Source organism: Bombyx mandarina, chromosome 06 (assembly GCF_030267445.1).
Source record: "Bombyx mandarina strain Sakado chromosome 06, ASM3026744v2".
In the NCBI taxonomy this organism is placed as follows: Eukaryota; Metazoa; Arthropoda; class Insecta; order Lepidoptera; family Bombycidae; genus Bombyx; species Bombyx mandarina.
In genome coordinates, this window is record NC_143213.1 from 10883578 (window position 1) to 10903033 (window position 19456).

General features: G+C 41.7%; 1 protein-coding gene across 14 annotated transcripts; it reads left to right on the forward strand.

Moving 5' to 3' along the window:
- The first annotated feature begins 76 nt into the window (after positions 1 to 76).
- LOC114247919 (zonadhesin) lies at positions 77 to 18976 on the forward strand. Of its 14 annotated transcripts, XM_089728123.1 has the most exons (12): positions 77 to 155; positions 1212 to 1403; positions 6140 to 6373; positions 9210 to 9395; positions 10774 to 10941; positions 11275 to 11475; positions 12033 to 12221; positions 12589 to 12759; positions 15227 to 15415; positions 16045 to 16248; positions 16978 to 17236; positions 17657 to 18976. In XM_089728123.1, the coding sequence occupies exons 1-11, from the start codon at positions 89 to 91 to the stop codon at positions 17196 to 17198; spliced, it is 2022 nt and encodes a 673-aa protein (XP_089584249.1). In that variant the 5' UTR covers positions 77 to 88; the 3' UTR covers positions 17199 to 17236; positions 17657 to 18976. The 14 variants fall into 14 exon arrangements, with proteins under 14 accessions (XP_089584249.1, XP_089584248.1, XP_089584250.1 ...); XM_089728122.1 differs by having other exon boundaries at positions 16978 to 18976; XM_089728124.1 differs by having other exon boundaries at positions 11278 to 11475; positions 16978 to 18976.
- Positions 18977 to 19456: the final 480 nt, after the last annotated feature.

Here is a 19456-nt window from a genome sequence, read left to right on the forward strand (position 1 = left end):
AACAACAGTTAACACGATGACTAGCACAATAATAAAATGCGCTAGTATATAAATTGGATTTTGAATTGTATTAAACAGTTTTGCCAAGATGTTGTTCGTATGTGTTAGTGTGTTAGTATTCATATGCTCTTCAACCGCGCACAATACAACTGAAGGTGAGTTTCAATAATTTAAATTGATAAAAGAAGATAAAAGTAACATGTTTCGACATTTTTTGTATTATTTAAAAAATACATTGTAACTAATGTGGTATTTATCAGCTGTTGTGTGATTTAATTGTTAGCACATACCTTATTAAGCGTCTTAATCTTAAAACTAGTTTCGAAGTTGACTTCTAACACAAATCATTATAGTTAACCGTGCATACACGTATAAGGAAAATAATGCTTGACGTCATTCTATTTTTAGTTGTTTATTTTTTTTTATATTTCATCAACTTCACAAATCTGTTGTGTATAATATAAAATCCAGTAAGGGATTTACCGAAGACTGTGGGACCTCGTAGGGAGTTCGGCACTCGTCCAGAAAAAAAAAAGTGTTCACACAGTATTGTCCTGCACGTTTTCTTTGTATTCGTTATTTTAACGTACAATCACCCGGATGTTCCATATGGTTAGATTTTCATTTGTGTAAAAACGAACGTGTGAACGAGTACTATGCGCCACTGCAACGTTAAAGTGCATTCGATTCGCTTGACAAATCGTCGTAACGCCTTTGAGTATTCGTTTAAACGCTTAAGCGGTATACGATTTTTTGCAGTACAAACGACATGACTTGAATGGTTCTATGTACAATACAGGTTGAGCCCCGAAAGCTCACCTACAAGTCACATCGCAGCTAGAGTAGCTCCTTAGCCTATCAACGAAAAAGTAGAAAAAAAATTGATATATTTTATTGTAAAATGTGGGTGACGCGAGGGTGTCTACGTCGTGCTTTATATTTGGCCATTACCCAAGTCCCATATTCACGAAAATATTACTGTCGCCGCCCACTTTGGGCCATGAGGTCGAAAAATCAATTGTTCAATCAAAAACAAGTTTGATTATTGAGATAAACTGAATTTTGTTAATATCATTTAATTACTCATCTAAATCGGCTTACATTTTGAGTTGCCCGATAAAATATTTATATATGGATTTTGGAAATATGTTATGTATATGTGTGTCCACTTCTGTTATGATAGCTATAAGTAAATGAAGAATATATTTTAGGTCCGTGTAATGCAAACGAAACGCTCGTATCCTGCAAAGCTGGCTGTCCCACCGACTATTGTCCAACAAGCGACAGCCGCGCTATAGTTGCTTGCTCGCCCCCTTACCCGTGTAATCCGGGCTGCGTTTGTAAACCCAATTATCGACTCTTGAGTCAGGATGACAAGCGATGTGTGCCGACCACAGACTGTCGTAAGTACAACATAGAGTAAGATAAAAATAGTTTTATTGGGCATTGCGGTGATATCTTCTGGTTGTCGTAGGGCATCTTCTGAGCTTCTGGGGGTAGGTTTCTAGAGGTAGGCTCCTAGGGGTAGGTTCTTTAAATGAGGTTAACGGTGGGCAGCGACTTGGCTCTGCCCCTGGCATTGCTGAAGTCCATGCGCGACGGTAACCACTCACCAGCAAACTTGTCCTTTCTACCGTAAAGCAGTACGCGTCCAGGTTGGAAGGGCAGGGCAGCAGTTGTACCATAAAACTGACACTAAGAACTCAGGTATTTTGTTTTTGTTGCTCAGATTAATCAAGACAAAAATATGAAAGATGATATAAATGTTGATGGAATAAGTCCTAGTGAAAGCATTTTTTAAGTGTTTCCCGGTATTAATTGCTTTTATATTTAATTATAACGACAATGATTTATTGTAGAACGGTCCAATGAGAAATCCCCTGAGGGCGTATTTTACTTATAATTTCTTTGTTCTTAAACATTAAGGCGAACACAATTGAGAAATATAAATAAATCCGAGTGGGACGAAATTCAATGGCTAACTGAATGGCCCTGCGAAACAGGTTGGATTTACTAAAGCCTATTAGGAACACTTTGGACTACTATTTATGGATAACTTCTTTGAAGTTAAAGTATATTGTAATGTAAATAAATTTATATCCAGAGATAAGAAGGGATCTATTAAGGCTCGACAAACATTTAGTATTCTGGGGCTGCTTGGATGGATACGTATTGAAACACCAATATTATGACTAAATGTATCTACCACAATTATTTTCGTGAAATTTGATTCACACTTTATACATTATATTTTCGAATATCGAAACGAAACTTATTCATGAGCTGTGTAAATAATTATATTACCATCAGATATTGCCATAATAACTTTGATATCAACAAAAACTTATAGCTTTAACATTTTTTCTACTAAGTACGAGAAAAAATATATATTTCCTAACCGCTTCTATTCTACTATTATTAATCGATATGAGAGGTCGTCGTTTCAAGTTGTTGTGGCCTAAAGGATAAGACGTCCGGTGCATTCGTGTTGAGCGATGCACCGGTGTTCGAATTCCAGGCGGGTACCAATAACCATCGATACGTCCGATTTGAGCTCTCAGCCTCCTCTCGATCCGCGTCGGCTATGAACGCCCGCGGTGAGGAGGAGCTCCCGCGAAGTGCTCCTCGGTCATTCCCCAGGTGGGCACTGAAGCGCCTGAATAAGGAGCTCCTGGTGGAGGCAGCCACGGTGGCTGCGTGGGCACCCGTGCCTACTAGCCCCGTGGACGTGGAGTCAGAGGCTGACTGGTTCCGGGGAACGATGGGTCGTATTTGTGACTCAGCGATGCCCCGGGTAGGCAGCAGTGCTCCGCGTGGCGGTGCGTACTGGTGGTCGCCCGAAATCGCGCAACTCCGCGAGGAGTGCGTGCGGGCGCGCCGCCGGAGCGCTCGCCATCGCCGCCGCCGCCTTCGCGATGAGGACTTCGCGGAGGTAGCGGACCGGTTGCGCGCCGACTGCCGCCAAAAGCAGGAAGCGTTGCGACTGGCCATCGGTGAGGCCAAATCTCAGGGCATGCAGACGCTCCTGGAGATGCTCGATCAGGATCCCTGGGGGCGCCCGTACCAAACGGTCCGCAAGAAATTGCGGCCGTGGGCGCTCCCAGTGACGGAGCGTCTCCAGCCTCAGCAGCTGCGGGAGATTGTCTCCGGGCTGTTCCCGCAGATGGAGAGGGACTTTGAGCCTCCCTCCATGGGCGCGCCGCCTCGCAGTGACGTGAGCGGTGTTGCTGAGGTGGTCCCTCCGAGCATTTTGGAGGAAGAGATTCATGCGGCCGTGTTGAGGATGCGGAGAAAAGACGCGGCCCCCGGCCCTGACGGTGTTCACGGCCGGGTCTGGGATTTGGCCCTCGGTGCCCTTGGGGACCGGCTCGTGCGGCTCTTTGAAGCCTGCTTCGAGTCGGGACGGTTTCCTAAGCAGTGGAAGACGGGCAGACTCGTCCTTCTGAGGAAGGAGGGGCGCCCCGCAGACTCACCTGCGGGGTACCGCCCCATCGTGTTGCTGGACGAGGCGGGAAAATTGTTGGAGCGAGTTATCGCCGCCCGCATCGTCCGGCACCTGACCGGGACGGGTCCCGATCTGTCGGAGGAACAGTATGGCTTCAGAGAGGGCCGCTCTACTATCGACGCGATTATGCGCGTGCGTGCCCTCTCTGACGAAGCTGTCGCCCGGGGTGGGGTGGCCTTGGCGGTGTCCCTGGATATCGCCAACGCTTTTAACACCTTGCCCTGGTCAGTGATCGCGGGGGCGCTCGAATATCATGGCGTCCCCGCGTACCTCCGCCGACTGATCGGGTCCTATCTCGAGGACAGATCGGTCGTGTGCACCGGACACGGTGGTGCGGTGCTCCGCTTTCCGGTCGAGCGCGGTGTTCCACAGGGGTCGGTCCTTGGCCCTCTCCTGTGGAATATCGGTTACGACTGGGCTCTGAGGAGCGCCCTGCACGGCCCTCTCCCGGGCCTAAGCGTTGTGTGTTACGCGGATGACACGTTGGTCGTGGCCCGGGGGAGGAACTACCAAGAGTCTGCTCGTCTTGCCTGCGCAGGGGTGGCATTCGTCGTCGGTAAGATCCGAAGGCTGGGCCTCGACGTGGCCCTCGAGAAATCCCAGGCCCTGCTGTTTCACAGGGCTGGGAGAGAGCCGCCACCCGGGGCCCACCTGGTGATTGGAGGCGTCCGCGTCGAGGTCGGGGTGACTGGGTTACGGTACCTCGGTCTCGAATTGGATGGTCGTTGGAACTTCCGCGCTCATTTCGAGAAGTTGGGCCCCCGACTGATGGCGACGGCTGGATCGCTGAGTCGGCTCTTGCCAAACGTCGGAGGGCCTGACACGGTGGTGCGCCGCCTCTACGTGGGGGTGGTGCGGTCTATTGCATTATACGGAGCCCCCGTGTGGTGCCGCGCCTTGACTCGCAGAAACGTCGTGGCGCTGCGACGCCCGCAGCGTGCAATCGCAGTCAGGGCGATTCGTGGATACCGCACCGTCTCCTTCGAGGCGGCGTGCGTTCTCGCCGGGACGCCTCCCTGGGACCTGGAGGCGGAGGCGCTCGCTGCCGATTATGCGTGGCGTTGTGACCTTCGCGACAGGGGGGAACCACGTCCCGGAGAAGGAGCAATTAGAGCGCGGAGGCTCCAATCTCGGCGGTCTGTGTTGGAGGCGTGGTCTCGCCGCTTGGCGGACCCGTCGGCCGGTCTCCGGACTGTCGAGGCGGTGCGCCCGGTCCTCGCGAAATGGGCGAACCGTGACCAAGGGCGTCTCACCTTCCGGTTGACGCAAATGCTTACCGGCCATGGGTGTTTCGGCCGGTACCTGCATCGCGTTGCCCGGAGGGAACCGACGATGGAGTGTCACCACTGTGACTGCGACGAGGACACGGTCGAGCATACGCTCGCATATTGCCCCGCATGGGTGGAGCAACGCCGTGTCCTTGTCTCGCAAATAGGACCGGACTTGTCGCTGCCGACTATCGTGGCTACGATGCTCGGCAGCGATGAGTCCTGGAAGGCGATGCTCGACTTCTGCGAGTGCACCATCTCGCAGAAGGAGGCGGCGGAACGAGAGAGGGAGAGCTCATCCCTCTCCGCACCTATCCGTCGCCGCCGAGCCGGGGGCCGCAGAAGGGCTTTTGTCCGACTTCGGCCCCTGTAAGAGGCGAACTCCCCCCGGTGAAGGTCAAGGGGCGACCTGAGGGGGTGAGGCCGCGCGGCGCGCTACCAGCACTCTAGCGCGCTGCCATGGAGTAAATAGAGCGACCGGTCGACGGTGTATCGCGTCCCGACCCGGCAGGCTGGTTCTGGTCCAGCGGGGTATTCCGGGACACCAGCGGCACCGTCTGGGCGGCCCGACGGGCTGCCGTACCGAGACGGCCGACGTTTCAGAGCCTTCGATTCGCCTCGAAGGCTCCGTCGGCTGGGCGTCCTTGGGGTGAGCCGCGCCGTCTGGTTGTAGTGTTGACCGCGGTAACCCCCCTACCTCATCCGGGTTCTGACCTCGGAGGGGATCGGACGTCGGGTGTAAGAGTGCAGGGGAGTCGTTTAGTGGGTGGGCCCTAAAATCCTTGGTCCCGCGGTCTGCTCATAACACCATGCAGATCGTAGAGTCTCACATACCCCGCGCGCCCCTTTTGCGCGGGGACCTCGTAGGAGGTTCGGCCCTCTACCCGAAAAAAAAAAAAAAAAAAAAAAAAAAAGGCGGGTACCAATATTTCTAATGAAATCGTACTCAACAAATGTTTACGATTGACTTCCACGGTGAAGGAATAACATCGTGTAATAAAAATCAAACCCGCAAAATTATAATTTGCGTAATTACTGGCGGTAGGACCTCTTGTGAGTCCGTACGGGTAGGTACCACCACCCTGCCTATTTCTGCGGTGAAGCAGTGATGCGTTTCGGTTTGAAGGGTGGGGCAACCGTTGTAACTATACTTGATACTTTAGAACCACGGTTTATCTATTCCGTGTTTAGAACTGATATCTCAAGGTGGGTGGCGCATTTACGTTGTAATGTCTATGGGCTCCAGTAACCACTTAACACCAGGTGGGCTGTGAGCTCGTCCATCCATCTAAGCAATAAAAAAAAAGTTCTATTGTAGTATTATTAATCGATATCAGAGGTTCAAGGTGTTTTTTTTTTTTGCCAGCTCCTGTAAATTGCACTAGACCCAACGAAGTCTGGAGCCCGTCACCACCGCCCTGTTTACAAGAAACCTGCGACGATGTCGACGTTACTCCGGTACCTTGTAACGAGTTTATACAAAGCAGCCCTAGATGCATCTGCAAAGATAATTACTTCAGGAACGATAGCGGAATCTGCGTTTCCGCTCAGGAATGTCGCGACATAAATGAGCGTACGAAGAATCGCGAGAAGCGTGACAGTAAGAAATAGATCTAATTCTTCAATTAATTACGTTGAAGTTATGCTGAAATTCCTCCTTATTTAATACGCTTCGATGTCTCGAGCACGAAATTAAACAGTGTAATAATTATTTTTCAGAACTTGATTAGGTGCAATTTTGTTCTTTTTTTAATGCTGTTTAAAGTATATGTTTCATTAGAAAAAAATCTTCTGTTTTGTTTTGATTCGCCCGATTATAAACAATACAGATCACTAAATACACAATAAGCTTCAAAACGCAATCATTATGTAGTACATTAATACCATAGTTATTGTTGGGTTCAATCAACGGAAACCATGAAAGGTTTTTTTTAATTTTTTTATTGGAATTAAAATTTGTTGCATATTTCATGGCGAGGTTTTAAAACTGCGCAAATATCATATGAGCTAACCTTCCTTTGGAATAGGTATGGAAACATGAATTACGTTATTGTTTTTTGAATGCAGAAAAGTATTGTATTAAAAGTATATGTGTTTATTTAAGTACGAGTATTTGTATCTATAAATATTATGTGTGTTATATATACACATATGTTTAAGTAATATCACCTTAACACTACACCTACCAAGCTTCATCTCTGCACTCCCCTAAGGTAGACTGTTAGGGAATGCCTATGGCATTAAGTCCGCCTTTATACTTTCTAGTATAAGAAGTTATAAATAAATAAAAAGTATTAAGTTTGGAATGTTGTATCTTTTTTTACAATATTAACATTGAACAACGGTCCAAATTTCAAAAAACCACGACTGAAGCTATGGGGCACAGTATTATGTGAAAACCACATTAACATAACGAATGATATTTTTTTTTACTTGTTTATTTAAAAGGAAACCTTATTTGTTATCAAATTTGAATAAAAATGCTTCGCTTTGCACAACTGTTAATTAAACAACAGTTAACACGATGACTAGCACAATAATAAAATGCGCTAGTATATAAATTGGATTTTGAATTGTATTTATTATAGTTTTGCCAAGATGTTGTTCGTATGTGTTAGTGTGTTAGTATTCATATGCTCTTCAACCGCGCACAATACAACAGAAGGTGAGTTTCAATAATACACACATGTGTACATGTGTATATAACTAGTCAGGTCATAAGTATTGTCACACAGTAAAAACTTTTCTTTTAGAATGCTGGCCACAAAAAAGTTTATTGAATTCGAATTTCGAATTGTTCATGAAAATAAAAATGTATACTTTTAGAATTTTCACTCATTTTTAAATATGGAGTGGACGCTTAAAGAAGACCGTGTTGCAGTTATTGCGTTGCATCGTTGCGGTTACGCGCCAATTCAAATTTTTAACATACTGAAAAATTTGAATATAACCAAAAGATTCGTTTATCGTACCATCAAACGATACAATGAAGACTCTAGTGTAGATGACAGGTCAAGAAGTGATCGCCCTCGGTCTGTTAGGACTCCAGCAGTGATAAAAGCTGTGAAGGCGCGAATTCAAAGAAATCCCAAACGTAAGCAGAAACTGTTGGCCCTTCAGATGGGGATAAGCAGAACCACGGTGAAAAGGGTGTTAAATGAAGACTTAGGGCTTCGGACATATCGAAGAAAAACAGGACATCGTTTGAATGCTCGTCTAATGGACCTGAGACTGCAGAGATGCCGCGCTTTGTTGAAGCGGTACGCGGGAAAAATATATCGGGAAATTCTTTTTTCGGATGAAAAAGTTTTTACCGTAGAAGAGAGCTACAACAAACAAAATGATAAGGTGTACGCACACAGTAGTGAAGAAGCGAGCAACCGTATTCCGCGTGTCCAACGAGGTCATTTTCCATCCTCGCTCATGGTATGGTTGGGAGTTTCTTATTGGGGCTTAACAGAGGTACATTTTTGTGAGAAAGGTGTAAAAACGAATGCAGTTGTGGATCAAAATACAGTCCTGACGAACCTTGTGGAACCTGTTTCTCATACCATGTTCAATAACAGGCACTGGGTATTCCAACAAGATTCGGCGCCAGCTCATAGAGCGAAGAGCACACAAGACTGGCTGGCGGCGCGTGAAATCGACTTCATCCGGCACGAAGACTGGCCCTCCTCCAGTCCAGATTTGAATCCGTTAGATTACAAGATATGGCAACACTTGGAAGAAAAGGCGTGCTCAAAGCCTCATCCCAATTTGGAGTCACTCAAGACATCCTTGATTAAGGCAGCCGCCGATATTGACATGGACCTCGTTCGTGCTGCGATAGACGACTGGCCGCGCAGATTGAAGGCCTGTATTCAAAATCACGGAGATCATTTTGAATAAACTTTAGTGTCATAAGAATCTATGTTTTGTTAAGTTCATTTTGGTATATGAATGGTTACATAATGAATAAACTTGTTTCAATTATTTTACATTAAACATGTGACAGAATTTATGACCTGACTAGGTATATACGTTTTGAAGGGTCGGGCAGCCGTTGTAACTATACTGAGACCTTAGAACTTCTATCTCAAGATGGGTGGCGCATTTAAGTTGTAGATGTTTATGAGCTCCAGTAACCACTTAACACCAGGTGGGCTGTGAGCTCGTCCAACCATCTAAACAAAAAAAAAACTGAACAGTCATAGAAGGTGATAAGACACTTTCAAATGTCGTGAGGCGAAATCGCAGGTGACATTGTAATGTTGGCCTGCTCGCAAAAATTTTGTCATTTTGCCAGTGCTTATTAAGCTGGGCTACGATTTACGCCCACAGAACTCACGACAAATCGTACACGTGTAAATGGTTAACGACATTTAAAATCCACAAGAATGTCAACAGTCGTGCACTCAAACCAAATTACCGATTAATTTTGTTTACTTTAATTTCAGTACCGGAATGTGGTTATAACGAAGTACTGTCGGATTCCAAAATAGTGTGTCCCCCTCAGACTTGTGAGAGCATATACACTACGTATTTATGTGAGTCTAGGGGTGATGAAGTCGGATGTAACTGTTTATCTGGATATTTGAGGAACAGCAGTGGTATATGCATTCCCAGTGAGGAATGTTTTCAAGGTGGGTTTGTAAAAAAATATGTATTTAGAGTTTTATGCATTTGGAATATTAAGTCCTGATTTATTATTCCTATTTTTACTATTAGTCCTATTTCTTACTGGTTGTAGGACCTCTTGTGAGTCCGCACCGGTAGGTACCACCAGCCTGCCTATTTCTGCCGTAAAGCAGTAATGCGTTTCGGTTTGAAGGGTGGGGCAGCCGTTGTAACTATACTGAGATCTTAAAACTTATATCTCAAGGTGGGTGGCGCATTTACGTCGTAGATGTCCATGGGCTCCAGTAACCACTTTACACCGGGTGAGCTATGAGCTCGTCCACACATCTAAGCAATAAAAAAAAGTCCCTAAACATTTTTACCGATTTTCTATACTTGAATCATTGGATTCCTTCAGTTGTGGGAAAGAGATAAAGTATATCATTTTTATATGATGATGACCGCAATAATTATTTACTAAAAACTATCAAATAACTTAAAATGTAAAACAAAATAAATGAATGAATATAACAAAACATATTTATCTATCCCGCCCTTCTACGGTGTTTCTCGAGCGCTATGACATGTCCTTCTTCAGACGAGGCTTGTGGAGAGCACATAACGGTAGGCAGCGGCTTAGCTGTGCTCCTGGCATTGCTGAAGTCCATGAGCGATGACAACAACTCACCATGGTGAGCCATATGCTCATCCGCCTACCAGAGATATTAAAAAAAAAAATATATATACTAATTAATAGCAAAGTGTAGTCTTATAGATAAATATATAACATGTGCTAGTAAAGACGGGGACAGGTAAAGAAATAAACATATTTCCGTGTCATTTTAACGTCTCTGGTTGTTCACGAAACTTGAAACCAGATTACATGACTTCAAGGTACGATAGGGAGTATCAACCTATGCGGCTTTATCATAAACCCCACAGTCAGTGAATATCAATAGTTTGGCAGGTAATTATGTATTTTCCAAGAAAATTTGGTATCTGTTTACGGGATTTGAACGCCAATATAATCGCATCGCTTGATGTCGGACGACTTTACAGACTTTAATTCAAATTATAATAATATATCTATTGTTAAGAGCTGCCACGTGTCGTTTGTCAGTCTTTCATAAAAATAATAGTAAAATCCTTTTCATTTTCTTCCCTTCTACTAGCACTAATATTGTGCTTGTACAACTATTTTTTTTACTCATGTTGATTATGCTGACTGACGTTTTCTGTTTCGGTCTATAGTTTCTTAAAAACTTCTGCATAAGATTTATATTTAGATTGCGAAAATAATCCTGTCTCCCCCTTTCGTATATAACTTGACTTTTATCTTTAGTCTTTCCTGCAATACTCGTAGTCTCCTTTTCCTAAGGAATTCAGCGTTTGTTTTTCTTGTAGCGGAGAAATGCTCGCTTCCTTCTAAATGTATACCGACATGCGCAATTCCGAATCCCAATTGTTCCTACGTTCAGGAAGTTTCCTTCAAAAGAGAAGCCTGTTATGGTAAGCCTGGTTTCATATTATCCGAGATCAACGGGGAATGCATTAAGATCGAAAATTGTCCAAGTACGTACAATAATTATGTTTACGCCAATTTTGTTTTAGTCAAAATACAGTATTGACATCCCTAAATTTACGAATGATAAATTTTCAATTGAGGAAAAAATAGGGACATTATAATGTTATTTTTAAACCCAGCGTGGCTAAGGAATGATACTACATATAAGGAATAATACCTATAGTTTTAGGATTGGTAGATCAAAAGTTTCAGAAGAACCAATCCCTGAAATATGTAAATTATGGTACTATAGAAATATTGGTTTAGCTGTTGAAATTCAAGTATCACTGGTTTTGAAAGACTAAAAGCTTTTCAAAGATTTGGTTATTTTTTTTTTCAAGAAGAACAACAATGCGGGGTAAACGGAACATATTCCGATTGCGGCTTTCGATGCCCAAACCAGTATTGTCCTGAAGACGACAGTTTACTCCAAATAGCGTGTAAGCCTGGGCGACCCTGCCCGCCTGGCTGCGTATGTAAGGATAACTACAAAAGAAAAAGTCGCGAAGAAGACGATGTTTGCGTGCTCGCCTCAGATTGTCGTAAGATTCATTTTGTTAAATACCCATTAATGTTTAGATAATCAGTAACAGCGTATTGTAGCTTTTTTCTTATGCAAATAGAAGGTACGGAATTTTGTGTGATCACACGGGTAGGTACCACCATCTTGCTTATTTCTGCCGTGAAGTAGCAATTTTAAAGACGGTCAGCCGTTCTACTATACAACTGTCACTTAGAACTCATGTTTTATGGTGGGCGACAGCATTCACGTTGTCGATGTCAATTGGCTTCGATATCCACTCAACATCGACCATATACTCAATATCGGCTCAACATAGCCCTCCTGCTAGATGGAGCGATGACCTCCGCAAGGCAGCTGGCAGTAACTGGATGCGTAGAACCGAAGATCGGGTTCAGTGGCGAGCTTTGGGGGAGGCCTATGTCCAGTAGTGGACTGCCGCAGGCTGATGATGATCGGCCATGCCGTGAATTACTTCACACCTTTAAGCAGTAAAAAAAATACCAACTCCTTTGCATATCAATGAAAGAGCTAATTTATTCTGTTAATTTTACATTAATTTTGTCCAATATGTTTTAGCACCCGTCAATTGCACTAGGCCTAATGAAGTTTGGAATCCCTGTTCGCAATGTTTGGCAGAACGTTGCGAAGATGCTAACACTACTAATTGTGATGATCCGCCCGGCTCAAACTGTGACCCTAGATGCGTGTGTGTAGATGGGTATAAAAGAAACAAAGATGACGTTTGTGTTCCGGAAAAAGCGTGTCGTAAGTGAAATCGATGTTTCTCTTTAATGCATTTTTTAAATAAAATTTGTGTAGTTTTCAACGTGATAACGTCTTATAAATCGATGAACCTCAGCTGTACGTACTATAAAGTGTCACGTTCCGTCTGAGCCTGAGTGTGCAAGCGAGAGCGCGGAACAAGCGATAGAGAAAGACGATCGGCCCAAGCTTTGGCTTGTGACTCATTTATCTCTCTACTCGCGTGACGCTAGAGCGTCTGGCAGTTTGATTAGTTATGTTGCTGACGTAGTCACGTAAAACTATTGTCCGTAAAGCGACTTTACAAACGACTAATATTTTTTATAGTTCTCATAAATGTACCTAAAACTATTACATATTCTTTTTACAGCTGGTCGATGTCCGATACCAATTGAATGTAGACCCACATGTGCTGTTCCTAATCCAAAAAAATGTTCTAAGTATAAATTACCTGCCAACAATGAGGATGGGTGTCAATGTAAGAAAGGATACGTTTTGTCGGAACTCGATGGGAAATGTGTTGCAATCGACAAATGTCCTAGTAAGTTTGGTAACACTGTTTACATATCCAGATTTTAGCTTCCTAATAGAGGTATCACGGAAGTTTGCCCACTGAGTTTCTCGCCGGATTTTCTCAGTAGGTCGCGTTTCCGATCCGGTGGTATATTCTGCGAAGCACTGCTCTTGCTAGGGCCAGTGTTAGCAACACTCCGGTTTGAGCCCCGTGAGCTCACCTACACGTTAGGGCGAAGCTGATATTATAGCCTCTCAAGGTTATCAGCGTAGGTAGGAAAAAAAACCACAAGGTTATTGTTTTGTATTGTAAGTATTATCATAAATAATGTAGAGATGTAGACTTTGAAACGTAAGGTCGAAATTTCGATTTTATTGTATCAAGGTTTTTCCAACATAATAACGGGGATTTTATATGAGTTAAGGTTAAGACCTAAGCGCCTATTAAGACTATTACCACCAGCATATTTATAAAATTTCCTTATGTGATTTCATTACACGATGATGTTTCTACACCGAGCAAATCATTCAGGATAACATTTTATATTTACAATTATTTAAAAGAAATATTGTCGGTCCTAAGATCATGCCTAGTTGCAGTTTGTTTGTAAGCGTTATTGAGTTTTCGTGACCCATATCTCTATTTAACATTATTTTTACGTATTTCGCGTTTTTAATTGTCATTTCATAATTTGTGACATTTTTAATACTTTGCAGTAGATTTGTCCGTGACCACCGATAGACTAGTCTTAATTATGTACCTAGTTGCTCTTTGTTTTATTAGCCACCTTTTTACGGAACTTTTTTTTTACAAGCTCTTTTAAGCTTTTGCCATATAATTACACTATTATTTTACGGGTTCTCACACTAAAACTTACACATTACAGTCTGCCCTTAATCATGGCGTTTGCCACAGCCCCGAAATATCAGGAACTGATCGTGTAATGTAGTTAGAGCCCGTTAAATAATGTTATGTATAACATATTTTTATTGTCATTTTATTATTTGGTTTCTCTTCTTCAACCGGTGTCCACCCAATGCTGAGTGTAGGTCTCTTCGAATGCACCCCATTCTCTTCGGTCTCTTGCCTTTCTCATCCAGTCTCTACCAACCACTTTGACCACGTCATCTGTCCACCTTGTTGGCTGTCTGCCCACGTTACGACGTCCATTACGAGGTCTCCACTCCAGTACTTTTGTGTCCCACCGATTGTCAGTGCGACGGCATATGTGGCCGGCCCACTTCCACTTTTTCCGAGCAATCTCTTTGACTATGTCAGTCAAACCAGTTCTTCTGCGGATTTTGGTATTGCGCATTGTATCCCTTAAAGAAATGCCTAACATAGCCTGTTCTATGGCTCTGTGCATGACTTGCATTTTGGTCATAATATGCTTTGTGAGCTTTGTGAGCGATATTTGGTTAAGTCTATATATGTAGGATGGCGGAATAACGAGAAATGGATCTCACCTTATTTATTTTTATTTTTTACACAAAGAAACAACAACATATCACTTTTACATCTTACCACCACCACACACACTAATCTTTTTTTTCTGACTACCTCCTGACTTTGACAGCCCATCCACAAATTGGGGTTGTCAGATTTAAATAAAATTAAATTCTAAAAAATACTCCACACGGCCGTCCTGGTTAATCATCTGACCCAGATGAATAATTTTCTACCGACGTGACCCATGGTTTCATGAAATCAGCAGAAGAAGTGGTGTTGATTGGACCTTCTGTATTTCCAACTTTCTTCACAACATATCGGTCATTTCCTTTGTTTTTTAAGACTTCATAAGGTCCTAGGTACTTAGGAAATAATTTACTGCCTTGAGAGAACTGCGTTTTCTTGATTGCAACTAAATCGCCAACTTTGTAAATTTGTTTTACCTTTTCTTTTCTTATATTGTCACTGCGCATCTTCTCCTTTAGCTTAACAGAAGCTATATAGGACTTGTCTCTTCTGATCTCACGGAGAGCTCCCAAAAGATGTAGGATGGCGGAATAACGAGAAATGGATCTCACCTTATTTATTTTTATTTTTTACACAAAGAAACAACAACATATCACTTTTACATCTTACCACCACCACACACACTAATCTTTTTTTTCTGACTACCTCCTGACTTTGACAGCCCATCCACAAATTGGGGTTGTCAGATTTAAATAAAATTAAATTCTAAAAAATACTCCACATATATATAAAAATGAATTGCTGTTCGTTAGTCTCACTAAAACTCGAGAACGGCTGGAACGGTTTGGTTAATTTTTGTCTTGAATTATTTGTGGAAGTCCAGAGAAGGTTTAAAAGGTAGATAAATATGAAAATGCTCAGAATGAAACAAAGATAACAATTTTGTTTTTCCTTTGATGTGTCCCCCATTGGACGGATTCCTTTTGTTTGTTTTAAGTTTATTTGATACAAAAGTTGAGGCACTACAAAGTCTGCTGGGCCAGCTAGTGCTTGATAAAGATTTAATTTGCTTTTACAGAAATGGGAGGTTGCAACGGTGATCCGCATGCGGTAATAAAAGAATGTCCGTTGGCTTGTCCGTCTACTTGTGAGGCACCGGAGGCTAAGCCCTGTAAAAAGAAATGTGCTCCTGTCGGATGCGAATGCGAATCTGGTTATATACTTTCGGAAACAAAAGGCAAATGTATCAGCCCCGAAGAATGCCCAGGCTAGTAGCTCAATTATTAGTCTTGAAATATTTAAACTAGAAGATATTTTGGAATCATATTATGTAAAGTATTCGTCTAATATGATATTTAGTTGGGTTTGTTCACAATATCCTTTAAAAGTGAATCACATTTAATTTCATATCAATTTATTTTCGCTTGTGTTACAACACGAAGAATTTTAGTTTAGCTATTATAAAATATCTGCAATTATTTGTCATTCAGTTTTTCAACAAAACCTTTTTTGTCCTATTTCCCCAAATAAAAAATATATAGTTTATTTTGATATTTGCGTTGAGACTTTAGTTACAACAGTTTCTATGTTTTTTTTATTTATCTTTTACTTCGATGAGTGGGCGAGCTCACGGCCCACCTGGTCTTAAATGGTTACTGGAGCCCATAGACATCAACAAGGTAAATGCTACCACCCATCTTAACGCATAAATTCTAAGAACTATTTGTACAACTGTACAACGACTGCCCCACCCATCAAACTGCAACGCATTATTGCTTCACGGCAGAAATAGGCAGGGTGGTGGTACCTACGAGTGCGGGTTTACAAGACACCATATCATCAATAATTACGCAAATTATAATCGTTGGTACTACGTTAATTTTGTCCTACATCTAGGTGGAAACCCTTGTGGTCCAAATGGTACTTACGTCCAATGCAAGTCCGGGTGCCCTACTGATTATTGCCCTGTAGATGATAACATGGGGATTTTGATCTGCGAGTATTTCCCGTTCAGCCCCTGCTACTCTGGATGTATCTGCAAACTTAGCTATAAAAGACTTAGCACAGAAGATCCGAGATGTATCGCGTCTTGGGAGTGCCGTAAGTGGTTTTATTTATCATACCTAACGTTTAACGTAGTGATGTGAAATACCAACGCAATATGTTGGTAAAATCGAAATAATTTTTCTGCGACTCATACTTGAGCCCTATTTCAGATGAAATGAACCATTTCTCATGAGACCACTGCTCTTGATGATTTTTTGTTCGTAAATTGTGGGTATTTGCGAAAATTATTTATTGCCGCCTTTTTCATTGACGAGTTATCGACATAAATTCTAAAGTCGACTTTATTTGCTTCTCCTCCCGATCCACTAACGGTGCTTTTGGGTACCTCAAGCACCGGTCACCGTTCTCGTCGAACCCGTCGCTTGCAACGAAGGGCTCGACGAGTAAATTAACCCTCAGACACAGCCCACTGAGTTTCTCGCCGGATCTTCTCAGTGGGTCGCGTTTCCGATCCGGTGGTAGATTCTGCGAAGCACGGCTCTTGCTAGGGTTCGTGTCAGCAACGTCGTCAGGTTTGAGCCCCGTGAGCTCTCCTACTAGTTAAGGTTCCGCTGAAATAGCCTCTCAAGGCTATCAGCTTAGGTAGGAGGAAAAAAAAATGCTTCTATGTGGAGAGAGGGAGCGCTATTACTGGACACATAAAATGTAAATTAAATCATTGTTCACTGCTTGTAATTTATGGTAAAAACCCATTTATTTATAGATGTACATAAGTCCCTTGTATAATGTTCGATTTAATGAACATAATTTTATCGCTTTCAGCACCTGTGAACTGTACGAGACAAAATGAAGTTTGGGATCCTTCTCCTCCAGCTTGTTTATCGGAGTATTGTGAAGATGTCGACAGCCCTCCAGCTGTTTGCAATACACTAGTTTTTAACAATGAACCTAAATGTGTTTGTAAAGAGAATTATTTCAGGAATTCTTCAAGTATTTGCATAAGCGCCCAGGAATGTCGAGAGATTAACGCTTCAAAAACATAGCTGGATAAGAAAAAGAAAGAATCTTTTTGTTTTGTTTATCTATATATTAATACGTGAAGCAAAAACTTTGTATCCCTTTTTACGAAAATTGCGCGGACGGAGGAGTATAACATTTTCCACACTTCTAGAAAATATAGAGAAGAAGTGCACAATGCTAATTTTTTTTTAAATAATGCATAAAAGATACATTAAATAAATAAAGAAAACATTACACACACTACATACCATGTATTTGCGCACACACGCATGTATACTATTTATTGTCAAACTTTTGTTCTTGACGTCTGTGGTCAAATTGAGAATAGATTAAATATTGTTTGTCTTTATTAATATTTTTTATAGTGTAGCCTTGCCGAAATTTGTGATTATAGAAGTATAAAAAGCAATCATAATAGTGTACAAACTTACAATTCCAATTAATTATTATAGTCGAATTTCGACTACTGCGGGATCTCTAGTTTTACTTTATTTTTCATTCAATACAAACTAGAGCCATAAATTTAAAAAAGTACTTGCTAAGTATGATATTATAGTATACACAGACTTCAGGAGTTTTGTAAAATGTGCACAATATGGTGTCGAAAAATATGCATAATTTCTCGGACAATAGAAGAGAGTGAGAGACTCAATGTGTCTCATGACTCTCATGTTAAACTTTAAGATATCTCTGGTTAAAATTACTTTTAGGGTTAAATCTCGCAAATACTTCACAGTCGGGGGTTAGTACGAAAATTGTAAAGTATTCGGTTAAATCTTAGAAGTAGTTATAATTATGTCTATAACTCATGAAAGTTGACGAAAATACCATTCAAAATGTCTTTTTTTTTATTGCTTAGATGGGTGGACGAGCTCACAGCCCACCTGTTGTTAAGTGGTTACTGGAGCCCATAGACATCCACAACGCAAATGCGTCACCCATCTTGAGATATAAGTTCTAAGGTCTCAAGTATAGTTACAACGGCTACCCTACCCTTCAAACCGATAGGCATCACTGCTTCACGGCAGAAATAGGCAGGGTGGTGGTACCCACCCGCGCGGACTCACAAGAGGTCCTACTACCAGTCTATTGCAGATCAATTATAAAAACAATTTACAAGACACTTTATCTTGAATGGATAATTCAATTCAACCAAGAAGATTAACGCGGTTTTGCCGACTCAAAATAGTTCCAATGAGGCTAAAGTTTCGTAAACCAAATAGGTGATTTGTAGGGATTTCTTAAAATTTGATTGCTTTGGTCCCATTTCGTACTGAACAGATTTGTATCTGTTGTATGCAAACAGATCGAGAGAGCTGGAGGAAATTACATTTATTTTCGTTGAAACTCCGTGTAAATAGACGTTGTTAATTTAAAACAAATTCCAACTAAAATTATTGTTGTTTTAATCGTAATCCATTCTAGTATATTAATACTAGTCTAGTGTATTAATAATAGTCTGGATATTTTAATTGTTGTTTTATTTGCTTTTAAACATGTCAATGATAAAAGAGTTTTTTCTATATTAAATTTTGCAAATACTATAATAATATATCCTCTTTGTACTCCTGATACTATGTTTTCAAAATTTAGTATATTATAGTGTAAAAGCGTATTAAATAAACTCTCCTTTACATTTTTAATATTTAGAATGGATATTTTTCAGTTAATCTTTTATTACATTTGCTTGGTTTTGATAAAATTATATACCTTGTTATTTCTATAAGAAATATATTAAAAGTCCAATCTTGTACTGGTGTTTACTAAGTTGCATTTAATAAATTTATTATTGAAGTCTGGATATTATTATTTTTTTATATTTTTTCTGTAAAATTGTCATGAAATTAACTAACTTAAATGTTGATACAAAAACTAAATGTTTCATAATTAAAATCATGCTAAGACGCCATTTTGAACACGCAAGAGTATCTATCATATTGTTAATATTGACGTAGCATATGTCATGTCGCTTACTAATACCAATATGAATACTGCATACCCGATCTTGTGGACCGTATGGTAAACAGTCGACGTCGCCCTAAACACATAATTACGGATCCTCTCAATCCATTAACGGTGCTTTTAGGTACCACAAGCACCGGTCAACGTCCTCGTCGAACCCGTCGCTTCCGACCAAGGGCTCGACGAGCGAATTAACCCATAGACACAGCTCACTGAGTTTTTCGCCGAATCTTCTCAGTGGGTCGCGTTTCCGATCCGGTTGTAGATTCTACGAAGCACTATTCTTGCTAGGGCCAGTGTTAATAACTGTGAGAGCTCA

Coding starts and splice junctions, on each gene's coding strand:
- LOC114247919 (XM_089728122.1), top strand. CDS start 89: ATGTTGTTCGTATGTGTTAGTGTGTTAGTATTCATATGCTCTTCAACC. Junction 11,476..12,032: donor CGTGCTCGCCTCAGATTGTC/GTAAGATTCATT, acceptor AATATGTTTTAG/CACCCGTCAATTGCACTAGG. Junction 12,222..12,588: donor TGTTCCGGAAAAAGCGTGTC/GTAAGTGAAATC, acceptor TTCTTTTTACAG/CTGGTCGATGTCCGATACCA.